Here is a 15,621-nt window from a genome sequence, read left to right as displayed (position 1 = left end):
GGTCATCCTCAAATACCCAAGTCCCCTAATTTAGAAGGGAGCTCATGGCAAGGCGCTGGTTCTTAGATAGGGCAAAGTGAGACCACCTCCCCAGCATTTTTCTTAAATTTGGCAGCACTGGACTTTAATATAGCACAACCCGTATGTATAAAAGGGAAAATTCAAGTAGGAAACAAACTTTGGCTTGAGTCGGCTACAGAACGAGGAGGATGTCGGCTACTAGAGTAACCCTCAGGGACTGGTGCAGAAGAAATTCTCGAGGTGGGCCGTAGAGATTGTCTCTACTCCAACTCCACTGCTCTTCTACACGGATACACCTGCACGCAGGTCAGCCGCCTGGGTCACTAGAGAACGCAGGGCGCTGGCAAGCGAACTCCTTTGGTGCGCCTTCCTCTACTGAGCGGGAGAACAGGAGGCAAAGCGGCCGTCAGTAACGGGTACCTCCACGCTTCCCTCTAGGCGCGCGGAATCCTGGGACTTGTGGTCTAGCGCCGCGCACTCCCTGCTCTCCCAGCCGGAGCCGGCGTTGAGAGGACTACACTTCCCAGGATGCACCGGGGAAAGGGCAACCTGGGCGGGGAGAGGCAAGGGGCGGCCCCAACGCTTTGGGGCGTCGCGGTTTCCAAGAGCAGTGATCTTGCCTAGTAACTGGCCGCCGCGGTTCCCGAAAGCCGTGCGGTGGCCCCGCCCCCGGAGCCCCGGCTGGAGGAAGAACCTGTCTCCCGCGGCGCTCCAGTGACGAAGCCCATCCGCGGGTGCGGGAGGCGGGGAGGGGAGGGCAGGCAGAGGATTTCGCTCGCCTGTGCGAGATCCAGGACGTGCTGGCAGCGCCAGCTCCGAGCAGAGGTTAGAAGCGGAGAAAGCGGGGATGCTCGGCGGCGAGGCCGTATCGGGTGTGGGAGGAGTGCAGGACACCCCTAGGGCGCAGTGCGCGCGGGCCGGGGTGTCCCTAGGGGCCAGCGTCCCTCGGACTCACGGCGACTGATGCCTGGGATGTGTGTGCGCGCGCGTGTGGAGCTGACTGTCCCTGTGGTTCCGCGGGCGCCCCCGCCCCCAGCCGGGCTAGAGGCGTGACCCTTGAGCCCACGGGACCCTGTAGCTACCGCAGACCTTCTTGGGGAGAGGTACACGATTTGTGCCACTTGTTAATTGTTTAATTTCTTTTGGACCGGGAGCGTTTGTAGGTAGTGCTTTCCTGCCTCCACCGGCACTAGTGTCTCATTTCCTCCGATTCAGAAAAATCTTGTATGACGCTTGCAATTGGAGTTGCTGATTAGGGAGCTGCTAAGTTCTTTATGGTATCTCGGCCAAAAGAGGGTTCACCGATGATATGAATTTTAAACACATACACAACTAATTGGAGCATCTGAAAAATGTCCATTACGTATTCACCCTGGCTTAATGGGGAGACAGCAAATGTTCTTTCAAGTCATATCAGCAACCACCAGCCTGCAACATTTAGGGCACATTTCATATCATTAAGAAGATGGAACTGGAGAGAGAAGGGGGGAGTAGTTGACAATTAAAAAAAACAACTTAGTTTAGTTTGGGGATCATTTTCTTCGACTGGGTGACTTATGCAAAAAAATCTGTTTTTTTTCTTCCTCGCTCTCGCGTCCTGGATATAGACTGTCAGTTTCGGATCCAAGGATGATGATGGCAAAGCTTACCCGGGTTCCCTGTCAAATCAAAGCTGTCACAGAATAAACCCCGCTGCCTGCTGCGAAGCCCCCTGCGCACTGCAAACTTCAGTGAGAGAACTGGGGTAATCACTGTTTGGATATGCAGATCCCTGATATAAAAGGCAGGGTGAACCCCCCAAGAACCTCCCCCGGGGGCCGAAGCCCGCAGGTGCAGTGAGGCGTGCGCGCGCCGGTGCTGGCGCCCCCGAAGACGCCTCGCCGGGGCAGAGGGAGCCGGGGCGCCCGGTGGGGTCTGGCGGCCGCGCACCGGCGGCTGGTCTCCGGCGGCGGCGGCGGCGGATGATGGTGGCGGCGGGCGCGCTGGGCTGTATCTGTGCGTCGCCGCGGAAATCAGCGCCCGGCGCTGCGCCCTGAGCCCTTGCAGGTCCTCCGCAGCCCGAGCCTTGGCGAGGACAGACCCGGCGCGCAGGGGCCGCGGACCGGCGCGCGGGGGGGCCGGGGGGCGAGTGGGGTCGGCTTATCATGGCGGATCGGACAGCTCCCAGCTGCCAGCTCCGGCTGGAGTGGGTGTACGGGTACCGGGGTCACCAGTGCCGCAACAACCTGTACTACACGGCCGGCAAGGAGGTGGTCTACTTTGTGGCTGGGGTCGGGGTGGTTTACAACACCCGCGAGCACAGCCAAAAATTCTTCTTGGGACACAACGACGACATTATCAGGTAAGGAGGTGGCCTGGGGCGGAGAGGAGGAGTTGAATGTGGAGGTTGGAAAGGTGGGGAGAAGGATGACCGACCGGGCTTTCCTGGGGTCAGATCCGGGAGCCCCATGGAATAAAGGATTCTCTCTGGAACCGCATGGAATTACAGACTGGCTGCTGCTTTTAAGGCTAGGGCAGAAACAGGGTGTGTGTGGGGTGGTGCAGGTGGGGAGCGAGAGATCTCTTTTCTCTTTATTCCTCTGGAAGGCTTTTGAATCTCTAAGGAGTTGAGTGTCCTGATGCTTTTTTGGTGTTCATTCCTGCTACAAGTGGAAGGATCCTGGGTAACTATCAAGCACTTCTCCTTCCTTCTCTAACTAGGTAAATGTAGGACCAATAACCTAAACTGTGGGTATCATCTTTGTGAGGCTCCTCACTAGGTTCTTCAGCAAGCAAGAGGATTAAAAAAAAGATCTAAAAGAAATTTTGCTACAGGTAATTTGGAATCTTCATCCCAGACGCTTTGAAACTGGGAAATTTCTGCAGTGAGTGGGGTGTTCTCTAATATTTCACTTGGCAGTGTTTTAATGCCAAAAAGCATATTTATACCCTAAATGGATGCTTCCACAATGTTACTGAGGTTATAAAAGGCTGGCAGCTGCTGGACCACAAAATCCTACCAGCCAGCCCACAGAATGACCAACATCTGGTAGCGGATGGCCAGGACTGATTAGAAGAACACGATTGGATGAATAGCCATTTTAGGGGCCCTCTCTGTTAAATTGTATTTTGATTGTTGGCCCTGTCCTCTCACCTTTGGACCAGATGCATTTTCCTCCAGCCCTTGTCAGCTTCTTGTGTGACTAAACAAGGTGTGGTCCAGATGCTGTTCGCAGGGAATCCCTTTCCGCCTTCGGCAGTTAAGGAAGATTTCCATGGCATGGAGCCTGAGCCCAGGGGAAAATGACTTGCTGAGGATGGACTACAGCTGACAGAGAACATATTTGTACCTTCCAAACTTGTGTGTTCATTGATGTAGAAGAATTTCCATCACAGTTTCAGAATATTACCACTTGTGCTTTCAGTTTGCCTTTCATAATGAAATAAATGATTAAGTGGTGTAATGTTAATGGTTTTAATTTCTCCGGGGAAGAATAATTTAAAGCACTAGCTTTTTTCCCCCCTTCTATTTTTGTGCTTATTATGGAGCTTTTTTTTCCCCTGAGCCCTAAAGTTGAAAAATTGTTACAGAAAGTAAAAACTTAGTATTTGAAAATACAGTAAGATATTATTTTAAAAAAATCTTGACTTTTAGAAGACGAATATTTTAAGTAGGAGCTCTACTGTCTCAAGATTTGGTGGAACCAACGTGTAAAACTTTCTTCATATCACATACGACAAAATAGCTTTCTTCTCCTTTCCCTGATACGGTAATGGTTATGAATGGGGCATCTTCACCTAGTTCTATCCTGAAGATTTTACTTCTCTAATTACCAGGCTGATTATTAAAGTCACAGGTGAAAATGATTAACAGTGCCTCGTGAAAAGGTTAGATGTTTAAAAATGTAAACCCATGATGTTTTTGCTCTGTGTTTCTTAATGCAGTGCCTTCCATTACTCCATCACCATAAGATGTAGTCCTTTGGGGGAAAGGAGAGAGTGGCAATTAAACAGAAAATTCCCCGGGGTTAAACAATGTTAATGTGACAGTTCACTGAACTACTTTGAGGATTGGAACTCCTAATTTTTTCTCTAATAGGAAAAAAAATTGAGTGCACAGTTGAAACTGAAGGTGGGAAAAGGGTGGAGTTGCAGTAAAGTGCTGTTATGACAGGTAGCTGGACCAGTGGGAATGTGGTGCTATCTGGCTTAGTTAACGAAACACTCAGATTTGGAGAAAAGGTGAATGAAGTTATTTGTGTAACTGGGTTTTCAGGGAGCCTCAATTGATGAAAAGAAAAAAAAAAGATGATTTGGCTTCTGATCTGTTTATTAAGGTAGTTGTATCTTTATACTGAAGAGTGACATAGTAGTAAGTCTGCCTTCAGAGAAAGGACCTTATCACTAAATTTTCCATGATATTTGGCTGAGTTTAAGTTTGTATAGGTGAGCGGAGTTCTTTAATACCCATGTATGTCTTTGCACATAGGAATAAAATTAAGTCTAACAGATTAAAAAACAAACCACAGATCATTACATAATTAAGAGCTGTAAAATTATAATGTTTATGCTGTCATTTTGCTTTATCTTATATATGTAAATATCTTTTTCTGGTGAAAGTATTGCACAAACCCTATTTGTTTTTATCCTTAGTATATGGGACTCGTAAGTGCCGTGTCTTTCATAATTTTATTCCCAGAAACAGATGTTTGAAATTAATATTGTAAAATGTTAGGAATATTTATGTATTGACTGTGTATGTGGACAGGAAAATTGTACTGTTTTATTTGTATGAATTTCAGCTCATTTCTGTGTATCCTAGTTATATTACTGATTTTCCACTTAAAATATTGAAGTTCGTAATTGAATAAGTAGGACTAAGGTTTTAGTGCAAAAATGTTTTGGGTTTTTTGGAATCATTACATGAATGTTAAAACTTCTAACCCTTCATTCCACCAAATGAGATAATGTAATTGTCCGCTTAGCTTTTTCATTAGTTTGAAAGATATATTCATAATGCATACATTTCCTACTGCTTTATTTATTGTGCTACTTTCCCTAGAATATTAACTAGAAAGCAGCCCAACAAATGTTGGTACCACACTCCATTTTATAAAACCAGGAGATCACGATGAACTTTAATAATAATGTAGGATTTGGCGGAACTCATTAGAGCTCAGCATGTGTGTCCTCCTGATTTGACAGACTCTGTGTTTGAGTCAGGTTTTTTTAAATGTTGGTATGTGAAGCGTAATGTGATTTATTAGTTGTGGAAGCTTAGTTTTATTCTCTTGAATGATTGCCCTTCACCACAGATAACAGATTAGAGAATGATGCCATATTTTAGCCCTGATTACATTGTGACGGGCAAGTGAATACTTAAAACAGCGTTTGCGTTGGGCTAAGAGCAGGACTCACGTCAGGGGTTGAAGGCGAGGACAGTGAGAGAGACTGGAATAATGACTAACTTGGTTTCTACTTCAGGCAGCAGATCGTGACACAGAAACGGAGTAGATGAAAGAAAAGGTCATGAACACATTTGCTCTCTGTCACCTCCTTTCCATTTTCACAGTGACTCCAGTTGAGACATTTATCTCCTGTATTGGTTTCTGCCTAGTTCCCTGTCTCCATTTTCTTTTTGCCTATTTTTCGGCTCTCTATAGTGAGGGACGTTTTTCTGCAATACTCTTTTAGGGGAAAGGGCCCTGACTTTGATCTCACGCACACTCACTTATGAACCCCACCCTGCCATTACTGGAGGCATCTGAGTGAGTGGCCTGACCTCTTGGGGCCTTTTTCATTTGTGAAATAGGGGTAACAATACCTAAATTCCAGAATTGTAACTATTAGAAATAATGTATGCAAACAGTTTAGCGTGGGGCCTGGCCCTTCGTTGATGCTCAATAAGTGCTCTTAGCAGTGGTAGTGGTAGTAGTGTTTAATTAAAAACACACACATACACCAAAACAAAAAAATGATTTCTTATTGCTCACAGGCTGAAGTTTGAGCTCCTTAGCTTTTCATTCTCTGCCCCAACCCACCTTTCTACCCTTGTTTTCCTTGTTTTAAAAAAAATCGTAAATTGTTTGCTTCCCGCTTGCCATATAGTAAGATTACTCTGTTCCTTCCTGCCTCATACTGGAGTGATTTATCTCCCCGTTCACCCTTCTCCCCCTACACCCCTCTACCAACAGAATAGTGCTGGGAGCAAGGGCCTTGGTGTCAGGCAGACCTGATTTTGAACCTAGATCTGCCGCCAGTTGGTTGACACGGGGAAATTACTAAAGCTCTGTGAGTCTCAGCTATCATCAGTAAAATAGATTCTCTTATATAAAACGGGAGTTTAAAGGTATCTACCTGGTAGCTTGTGGGGATTATGTACAAGGTGTCCCACGGTGTTTGGCAAATGGCAGGTGCCCCCCACAGGAGGCCTGTTTGTATCCACGGCTCTGTCTACTTCAGTCTCACCTCTCCCACGAGACCTTTTACCATCCTTAGATAAAGGGGTGCCTTGCACTCCTAAAGTTTTGCATTTTTTGTGACCAATTCTGCTCACTTAATAGGTATCATTTAGTGCTATTCTTTCATTCTGAATACTTTCATTTGTAAATGTATATAAGATCCTTGAGGCTGAGAATGAATTTAATAACCAGAGTACAGACTCAGGGCTAAATATGTGTACAGATTTATCTCGTCCATCCTCTCAACGACCCCATGACATTGGTACTGTTGTTAGCCCCAGTTTACTGGTGAGGAAACTGAGGCATGGATAGGTTAAGGATCTTGCCCATAGTCACTATTTAGCAGATTGTAGAGTGAGAATTGGAACCCAAGTTGGTCTAATCCTGAAGCTCAAAGTTATTGCTTCACTGCTTTACAGACTCTTTCATTTTTCTCAGTCACTGTGGTCCCTACCACTGTGCCTTAATTCTAACCGGAACTTAGTGAGCTTGTTGCTCCTTGTAACTGTTTATCAATCCTGTGCTTTACTCAAGAGTATTTGAAGCAGATTGCAAGAACTCAGTCTAGAAATGGAACCATATTCAAGTTCGCTTTAGGAACATCACTAGCTTTGAAACAATCATCTACTAGACATACTTAAAAAATTTTTTTAAGTCTCACTTGTGACATGGCTAAAATAATCTGGTGCTGCAAATACAGTTGAACTTGTTGAATTTGAAGAGAGGGGTCTAACAGCCATGGTTGGTTGGGTAAACAGGTTCACCTGAAGGCCTGGAGATGTGATTACATATTCTTTAGTCCTTTGACCAGTTGGAATAAGGGAAACAGGGGTAGCTATAAAGAATCAAATCCATATTGCCTTGAGTGCCTGCTCTGTACCAGCCTCGTTATATAGATGGATCATCTCATTGAATGAATTCCCTTCTCTCCCAATTCTGAGAGATAGTCTTCTCATTTTACAGATATGGCTCTGAGAGGGAAAGAAGTTTAAGCAAAGTCCCTCAGAAGTGCCATCCTGTTCATTGGATCTCACTTACTCTGTTCACTGACAAGAACATGAAGTGAAAGATTTTGATGAAAGCTTATGGTGTGTTCATAAGCGATCTTATTATTGTTATTCTTATTAATAAGCTATAGTCTATTTGGTGATTTCTATTAAGATTTATTCTCTAAATTGGGTACATTTTATTCTTTCTCATTTTTTCATTCATCAAAAACTCATTCCACATCTAGAACATACAAGGTGCAGGGACTGCAGCAGTGAACATGACTGAGTTCTTGCCCCCATTCTGGTGAGGGGAGGCCAAGAATGAAAGAACAAGAAAACAAGGTGAATATTGATTGTGTTATCTACTAAGAAGGGCGTGATCACAGAGAGGAACTGGGTTGGGTAGGGGTGTGGGAACTACGTTAGATAACTTTCCAGAGCCGTTCTCTAGGAGCTGGCATTTAAGCTGAGACCTGAAGGATGAGAAGGGGAAGATAAGTGAAGATCTGGTGGCAGAGGAGAGGTTATATGTAAAGGCACCAGGGTGGGAAAAAACTTGAATTCAGAGTGCCCAGAATTCTGGTATAGATACCCAGAGAAAGACCAAGGTCATTGTAATTCTCATCCAAGTCATTAATGCTTCATGGGTTTTAACACCGTATGTCCTAGATATCCCAGGACAGTCACAGATATTCCATTCAGTTATTGTCATAGGTACATTTGTTCTTGTCATATCATGGGTCTCTACTTTGACTACAGAATATAGGACCACGTTTTTATTTGGAAAATATGGTTACTATATAACGGGTCACTGCTTAAAAAATATTGCACTGGGGGCCAAACCAGTGGCACAGCAATTGAGGTCACACTTTCTGCTTCAGCGGCCCAGGGTTCACCGGTTCAGATCCTGGGTGCAGACCTGTGCACCGATTGTCAAGCCATGCTGTGGCAGGCATCCCACATATAAAGTAGAGGAAGATGGGCATGGATGTTAGCTCAGGGCCAGTCTTCCTCAGCAAAAAGAGGAAGATTGGTGGTGGATGTTAGCTCAGGGCTAATCTTCCTCAACAATTAATAAATAAATAGAATAAAAATAAAAGAAAATATTGCACTGGAGTATACTGTCTTATAAAGAATGATATTAGCCCCACCACCAATGGTCAATCAGAATGTAGGTTGTACTGTGGTAAGTGAAAAACTGTTTCATGGCAGCATCTCTAAACAAGGCTGTCCTAGGGCATCTTCTGCCCACATGGATGTGGGTCTGAACACCTTTGCAATGTAGGTGATATTTTTACCACTAAAAAAGAAAAAGGAAGCTGCTGGGAAGGTTGACTTGCTGGTTCTGCTTCTGGGACTGACTCTTCCCCCAGCAGACTGGACCCACCCGGAAAGCCATCCTTTAGCCAGCCAACTGCACATCTTCAGCAGTCAGACTTCTCTTGTTGGTTTTACTCGAGTTTGTCATATGTAGATTGATGTTAGATGTAATTAGAATGTTTGAGAGCAAACACTTGTCAAATATCATTATGCATAGGAGTGACCTGAGTACTTGCTAAAGTCCAGATTCTGAGTTAGTCAGTCTGGTGTGGGGCCTAATGTTCTACCTTTCTAACCAGCTCCCAAGTGATGCCGATGCTGCTGGTCCACAGGCCACTCTTTACACAGAAGATTTTAGGGACCTCCTTGGTATGTTTCAGAGTTCAGTAGACCAGTGTTTTTTCCAACACAAAAGATATTGCTGGCCAGTGAAATAGACATGTATATGTATGTCTATTTGACATATAATAATAAGTCATATAATAATGCCAATCTAATATAATAATGTCAATAAAATAGATGACATATAATAATATATATGTATACATGATTCATATATTTATTAAATTCTTAGAATCAGTTTTTTAAATTAGGTTGGCACCTAGCCCAGTGTTCTTTCTTTTCCAGAAAAAACTAAGTAGGCACTGGCTGGAACAAGTTGAGGAGATGGCGAGCCTGTCCCTGTGAGCAGTGGAAGAATGAGTCCACAGGGTTTGTGTAAATATATGTTTTCTGGGCTCTTGAGTAAATACCTAGGAGTGGAATTGCTGAATCATATGGTAACTCTATGTGTAACTTTTTGAGGTACTGCCAAATTGTTTTCCAAGGCAGCCACACCATTTTAAAATTCCATCAGCAATGTATGAGAGTTCCAATTCCTCCACGTCTTTGCCAACACTTGTTATTGTCTTTATGATTATAGCTTCCTACCGGGTGTGAAGTGGTATTCATTGTGGTTTTAATTTGCATTTCCCTAATGACTAATAATATTGATCATCTTTTCATAAATTTATTGGCCATTTGCGTATCTTCTTTGGAGAAAATGTCTATTCAAATCCTTTGCCTCGTTTTTAATTGGTTTATTTGTCTTTTTATTGTTGAGTTGTAAGAGTTCTTTATATATTCTGAATATGCGTCCCTTATCTGATACATTATTTGCAAATATTTTCTCTCATTCAGTGAGTTGTCTTTTCTCTTTCTTGATGGTGTCCTTTGAAGCACAAAAGATTTAAATTTTGATGATGTTCGATTTAGTTTTTCTTTCGTCACTTATACTTTCCGTGTTATGTCTGGGAAACCATCGCCTAATCCAAGGTTGTGAAGATTTACTCCTACTTTTTCTACTAAGAGTTTTATAGTTTTAGTTCTGACATTTAGGCTGATGATCCATTTTGACTTAATTTTTATATATGGTGTGAGGTAGAGGGTTCAACTTCATTCTTTTGCATGTGGATATCCAGTTGTCCCAACACCATTTGTTGGAAAGACTTTTCTTTTCCCAGTGAATTGTCTTGTATGTTTACAGCCTTTGAATTCCCCTAGCAGGAGGTCTTCCTCTCATGTAGAAGAGGCTGAACAATTAGGGACCCAGAAACTGAAACAATCATTGAAAAGATTAACCTTTTTGTATATTTGTAAATATGCTATTAGATCCTATGAAGTATATATAGATTTTTATATATTTAAAGAATATAACCATTTATACTTTGAGGAGCCAGTGCAGTATTTAGTAACTGCTGGTTTAGGGACCAGTAACAGTCTGTACGTTGGCTTTATTTACTCCCAAAGATTCTTGCTTTTTAAAAATGAATTTACAACCTTTAGCCTTGCTGCTGGAGACAGATCTGTTGAGGCTGCTGAGGGGGTGGAGGTGGTATGGAAAGCAGAGGGAGTGGTCGGAGAATGTGCCCCTTGCCCTCTACCCCTTTGTCAGTTCATTCCTTTCCTCCCTCAATGGGAGGCAGGCACCTGGATGGCCTCAGCTCAGAAGTTGGATTCCAGGATTGCCCACTAGTTACTGCCACTCCCTTTTCCATCGGCATGAAGTAGGGGAGGGCAGGCCAGCTCTACCTCCCTGAGATGAAAGAAGCTTTCTCTAGATTGGTAGTACATAAATAGCCTGGTCAGAGAATTATCCTAAGGCTATTGAGAATTAATTTAAGGCACGAGGATTCTTGTTTAGTTTAACTGCTGTTTCATAATGTCATTAAAACATTTTCTGTGTTCATTGTAAATTGATTTTATGGGTAAGAATAAAACAAGATCCAGAATTAACGAGATGTGTTCTAAGTAAGAGATCATCAGTTGCAAGAAACTGAAACTTTTTCAAAGAAACACAATTAAGGGATGGGATCATAAGGTGACAAGAGAATCTTTTGGAACTCAATTAGAGGGAGCATGGCTGGTCCCTCAGGTACTGCATGGTTATCGGGAGCTAGTCTTTGCCTATTTCTCTTGCAAGTGTTCCCATGTATCCCAGGGATTCATATCTCTACTCTCTGGATAATATGTAGTTTGATTTTCTCTGACTGCGGACTGGCTTCCTAACTCAATGATCCATTTTGCACATAGCACTCCCTACCCCACCCCCCCATCTGACTTGGCCCATCAGCACACATGACTATCTAGCTTGGTCCTACAAAACCAATTGAATCCATGTTTTGAGCCTTAATTCCAAATTTCCAGAAAAGAGAATCTAGTTGAGTTAGCATGGATGAGGATGTCCATCCAGTCCAATCAGCTATAGCCTGGAGGGTGGGACCATGTTTCAGATGACTTTGCCTTTAAGGAAGATTGTCTAATAATGGAGGTATGGGCTGAGAAGGAAGGAATGGCAGCTCTATACAGGAGGTGGATTAGAAGAGGAGGAGGCAAGTGATTTCTTGATGGAGAGAAAAGAGCAGGACAATGAGAAATACTGAGTTGAGGGCAAGAAAAGGTAAGGAAAGGGATATTAAGAGGGCTTAAACACAAAATATTGGTGATACAATATATCATGGAATATTCAGTTCTCATAAGAGGCCATGCCAGGGTGTCTCTGGAGAATGCTGGCCAATGGCTGTTGACCACAGCTGTGGAGGGCTAGGTGGACATCAAGCATTTGCCTACTGGGATGTCAGTGCTGGGGCGTGGTGATGGGGTGGAGGGCAGAGGGGAGCATATGGGAATGGGGGCTGATGCTAGCAGGTACCAGGGAGGTGGCCTGATGGCACTCGTGAGAGGCTTCCTGGGGCTGGCACAGCCTGCCAATGTGATGTTTGTGGGGATCAGAGGCTGCAGCTATTTGCCAGCTGTTGAAGAAATATTTCCATACTTTACCGGGCACAGATACTGGTGCATACCTGCTGAGGACCAACCATGGCTATGAGTGGAAAGGTTGCATGTGTGAAGTCTTGGATGATTTAGTGAGCTTAGCCATCTAACAGATATTGAAAACAAATCTTCGTAAAACCAGACTTAAAATCTACCTAAGGCTCCCCATTGCCTGCAGGTTAAGGTTCAAGCTCCTTCAGCGTGGTCTCTGAGGCCTATTGTGATTTACTTCCTGGCTCCTCCTCCAGCCTAATGTCCCTCTATGTCCTTCTAACATTCTCCAGCCACATCAAACTCCTTGTAGTTCCCTGAACTCAGCATCCTATTTTGTGTATCCTCATCCTTGCACATGCCATTTTGGCTGCCTGAAACAGCCCCTCTCTTCTCCACTTGTACTGTCTTTTCTTCCTTCAGTCTGAAAGCAGTGTCATCTCCCCCTGAAGCCTTACCTGACAGCTCAAGACTATTTTAAGTCCTTCTTTCTCCATGCATGCAGGCCACCATGTAAATACATCTCTTCTGAAGTCATTGCATTGTGTTGTGTTTGTTGATTTACCCATCTCTCCACCTGATCTGAGTTCTGTGTGTGTCCCTGTGCCTAACACCTGTTGTGGGCATAGTAAGTGCTTAGTATATTTTTCTTTGTTATTAGTTCTTCATATCTCAAATTATTTGGAAGGCACAAGGTGTGAAATGGGGATGGGATTTCTAAGGAACTCACTCTATACACACTTTGTGAGGAGAAAGTCCTGAAAGTATATTATCAGCTGGCACTTAGATACAAGATTCAGAATCTTCATTTAAAAAAAAAACTTGGATGGCAATAATGACCAATTACTGCATTGCTTGAAGTCACACACCAAATTCTATTTGGCTTCTTCTGTCTACTGCTCTCCTGGTCTAGATGGAAAATACAGCCATTGAAGACATGGTGTTTTTCTATTGAAATGCATTCATGGATCTTACAATGAAACACTGTTTTTGAATGACTTGAGATTTTTTTGACTGTATTATAAGGAAAATCTTGATTTGTATCCTGTTATATTTAGGAAACGTGGGGGTCTTTTAAGCAACTGTTGAAAATATGATGGAATCTTTGTAAGAGGGATGTCTGCAGAGATTGTAAGATAACAACTGCTGGCTCTAAATGACTCTAAGTCTTTCCTGGCTCAGAGGAGTTTCACCCAAGATACAGAAATAGGCGTTCAAGGGCAGGCCTTCTGGCAAAAGGGACTTTTGAAGGATGAAGAGCAGTTTGGCAGGCAGGTGGGAAGGGAATAGGGGAAGGAGGAAACACCATGGAGGGAACAGCTTGTGCAAAGGCTCAGGGGCTTAAAAGCAGGGTCTCTTGAAGGGAGAGTAAGTGGTTCGATATTGCTGGAATGAGGAGGATATTATGGGAGATGAAGCTGCAAAAGTGGGTTGGGGCCAGATCACTAAGGGGTTTATAGCTCACCCCACAAATTATGGGGACCAGTGAGAGGATTTCAACAGGGTGAGACAAGACCAGTTTACATTTTAGGAAGATCATTGAAGACAGAGGATTTCCACTTTATTCCTATTAACCTTTTCTTCAAGATTCCTCCCCACACTTTTTCCTTTCAGTGTCAAACTTCTCAGGAAGGGAGCATGGCGTTGTACAAGGGGATTGGGTCTGTCTCTAACCAGACATTGGGCATGGTACTTAACTTGACATGGGCCTGAGTTTTCTCATCTAAAAATGAGGAAAGATCCTTCTAAAGTCCTTTCTAAATCAAAGTGCTGAGGTTCTGAGTTGTTTACTGCCTCCATTTTCTTCTCTCTCATTCCTTCCTCAACATAATGAACTGGTTTCTGCTTTCACCAGCCGCTGGAATCATTCTCTGGAGCAGCTCCAGTGACCTCCAGTGCTAAACTGGGGGCCACGTCCTGCTTAACCTCCTCACAGCATTGGGTCCAGTTGACGTCTTCTACTCGATATCCTTCCTTTCCTCTCCTTGAGGTTGTAGTCCCCTGCTTCTCTCTTATCTCCCTGCCGGCCCTTTATCTCCTCTCCCTCGCCCACCTTTTACGTCTGGGGGCTTCTCAACAATGCTAATCAGGTTTTCCTGCCAAAAATGCATGACCTGAAGCTAATCTTGAAGAAACAAACCAATACAATTTCAGGGATATTCTCTAATACAACTGGTCCGTACGTTGCAAAAAAATGTCATTCTCAAAAGACAAAAGAGACTGAGTAACTGTTCCAGATTAAAGGAGACTAAAAAGATAAATCTAAATGTAATGTGTGATTCTGGATTGGGGTGGGGAGGGATTGTTATACATGACCATATTGGGACAATTGGTAAAATTTAAATATGGGACTATATATTAGGTGATAGCAGGTATCAACATCAACTGTTCTGAATTTGATTGTAGCAATGCAGTTACGTAAGAGAAAGTACTTGTCTTAGGAGATCTGTGCTGGAATATTTAGGAGTTAAGAGTCATGAAGGCTGAAAATTGCTCTCAAATGGTTCAGTAACAACAACAGTAGCAACAGTAACAACAACAACAATAATATGTCTGTGTGTGTTTGTATGTGTGTGTGTATGTGTTTGTGTTCCTCAGGGCAGCTGTTCTCTCCTCTTCTCATTCCATGCTGTTTCCCTAAGACCTCTTACTCATTGCCTCTTCTCTGCTTCCATCCTTGCCCTTCCATTCTACTTTCAACCCAGCAGCCAGTTGATCTAGTTGCAGGGTTAAGTCAGGTCATATCAATTTTCTGCTCAGAACCTTCAAGAGTAAAAGCTGAAGTCCTTATAATGGGGCCTCTATGGGGATTTGGCCTCCTGTTACCTCTATGATCTGATCTGTTTTCCTCCCATCTCTTTCTCCACTCCAGCTACACTGGCCTTCCAGCTGCTGCTTGAATACCCAGGCACTCTTTTGCCCCAGGTCCTTTGCACTTGCTGTTCCCTCTGTCTGGCTCCTTGTTTCCCCAGACATCCATATGACTTTACTCACTTCCTTTAGGTCCCTACTCAATGTCATCTTCTTGGTGAGGCCTTCCCCAATTACTCTACTTAAAATTCATACCCCTCATCAACATACTCCTTATTACCCATCCCTGTTTTGTTTTTTTCCTTGGCTCTTATTTATTTTGATCTTTATTGTTTTTCCATTGAATACAAACTCTATTTGGGCAGGGCTGTTTTGTTCACTGTCCTGACTACAGTGCCCAAAAGGGTGCCTGGTATGTAGAAGATGCTTAATAAGTATTTGTTGAATGAATCAATGAATGACTTGTATATGTTGACTTTTGCTTGTTTTAAGATCACCTCCTTGGAATTTCTGCTTAGAACAGAACTTCTTTTTTGGACCCCCTTTGACAGGCTGTGAAGCCTGTGGGCTCCCATCTCAGAATAATAGGTTTGTTTGCTCTGCTTTACCCTTTTATTGAAACATAATGTAGATACAGAAAAATGCACATATCGTGGTGTACAGCTGATCAGTTCTCACCAACCACACCCACCTGTAATCCTCACCCACATCAAGAAATAGAACATTACCAGCACCAC

General features: G+C 43.6%; 1 protein-coding gene across 5 annotated transcripts in view; it reads left to right on the top strand.

Annotated features, from left to right (window-relative positions):
• The first annotated feature begins 1,911 nt into the window (after positions 1–1,911).
• The window catches only part of EML6 (EMAP like 6), a 279,682-nt gene continuing 265,972 nt past the window's right edge, over positions 1,912–15,621 (top strand). For all 5 annotated transcript variants that reach the window (XR_011426055.1, XR_011426056.1, XM_023619097.2 and 2 more), the window contains exon 1: positions 1,912–2,362. Coding sequence is in view for 3 of the 5 variants with exons in the window: in XM_023619097.2 (XP_023474865.1) it covers positions 2,166–2,362 (197 nt within the window). In the remaining 2 variants the exon portion in view is untranslated. The remainder of the gene's footprint in view (positions 2,363–15,621) is intronic.

This window comes from Equus caballus, chromosome 15, assembly GCF_041296265.1.
Source record: "Equus caballus isolate H_3958 breed thoroughbred chromosome 15, TB-T2T, whole genome shotgun sequence".
Lineage (NCBI taxonomy): Eukaryota > Metazoa > Chordata > Mammalia > Perissodactyla > Equidae > Equus > Equus caballus.
The sequence above is the reverse complement of the archived record's forward strand: the minus strand, read 5'-3'. Positions and strand labels throughout refer to the sequence as shown.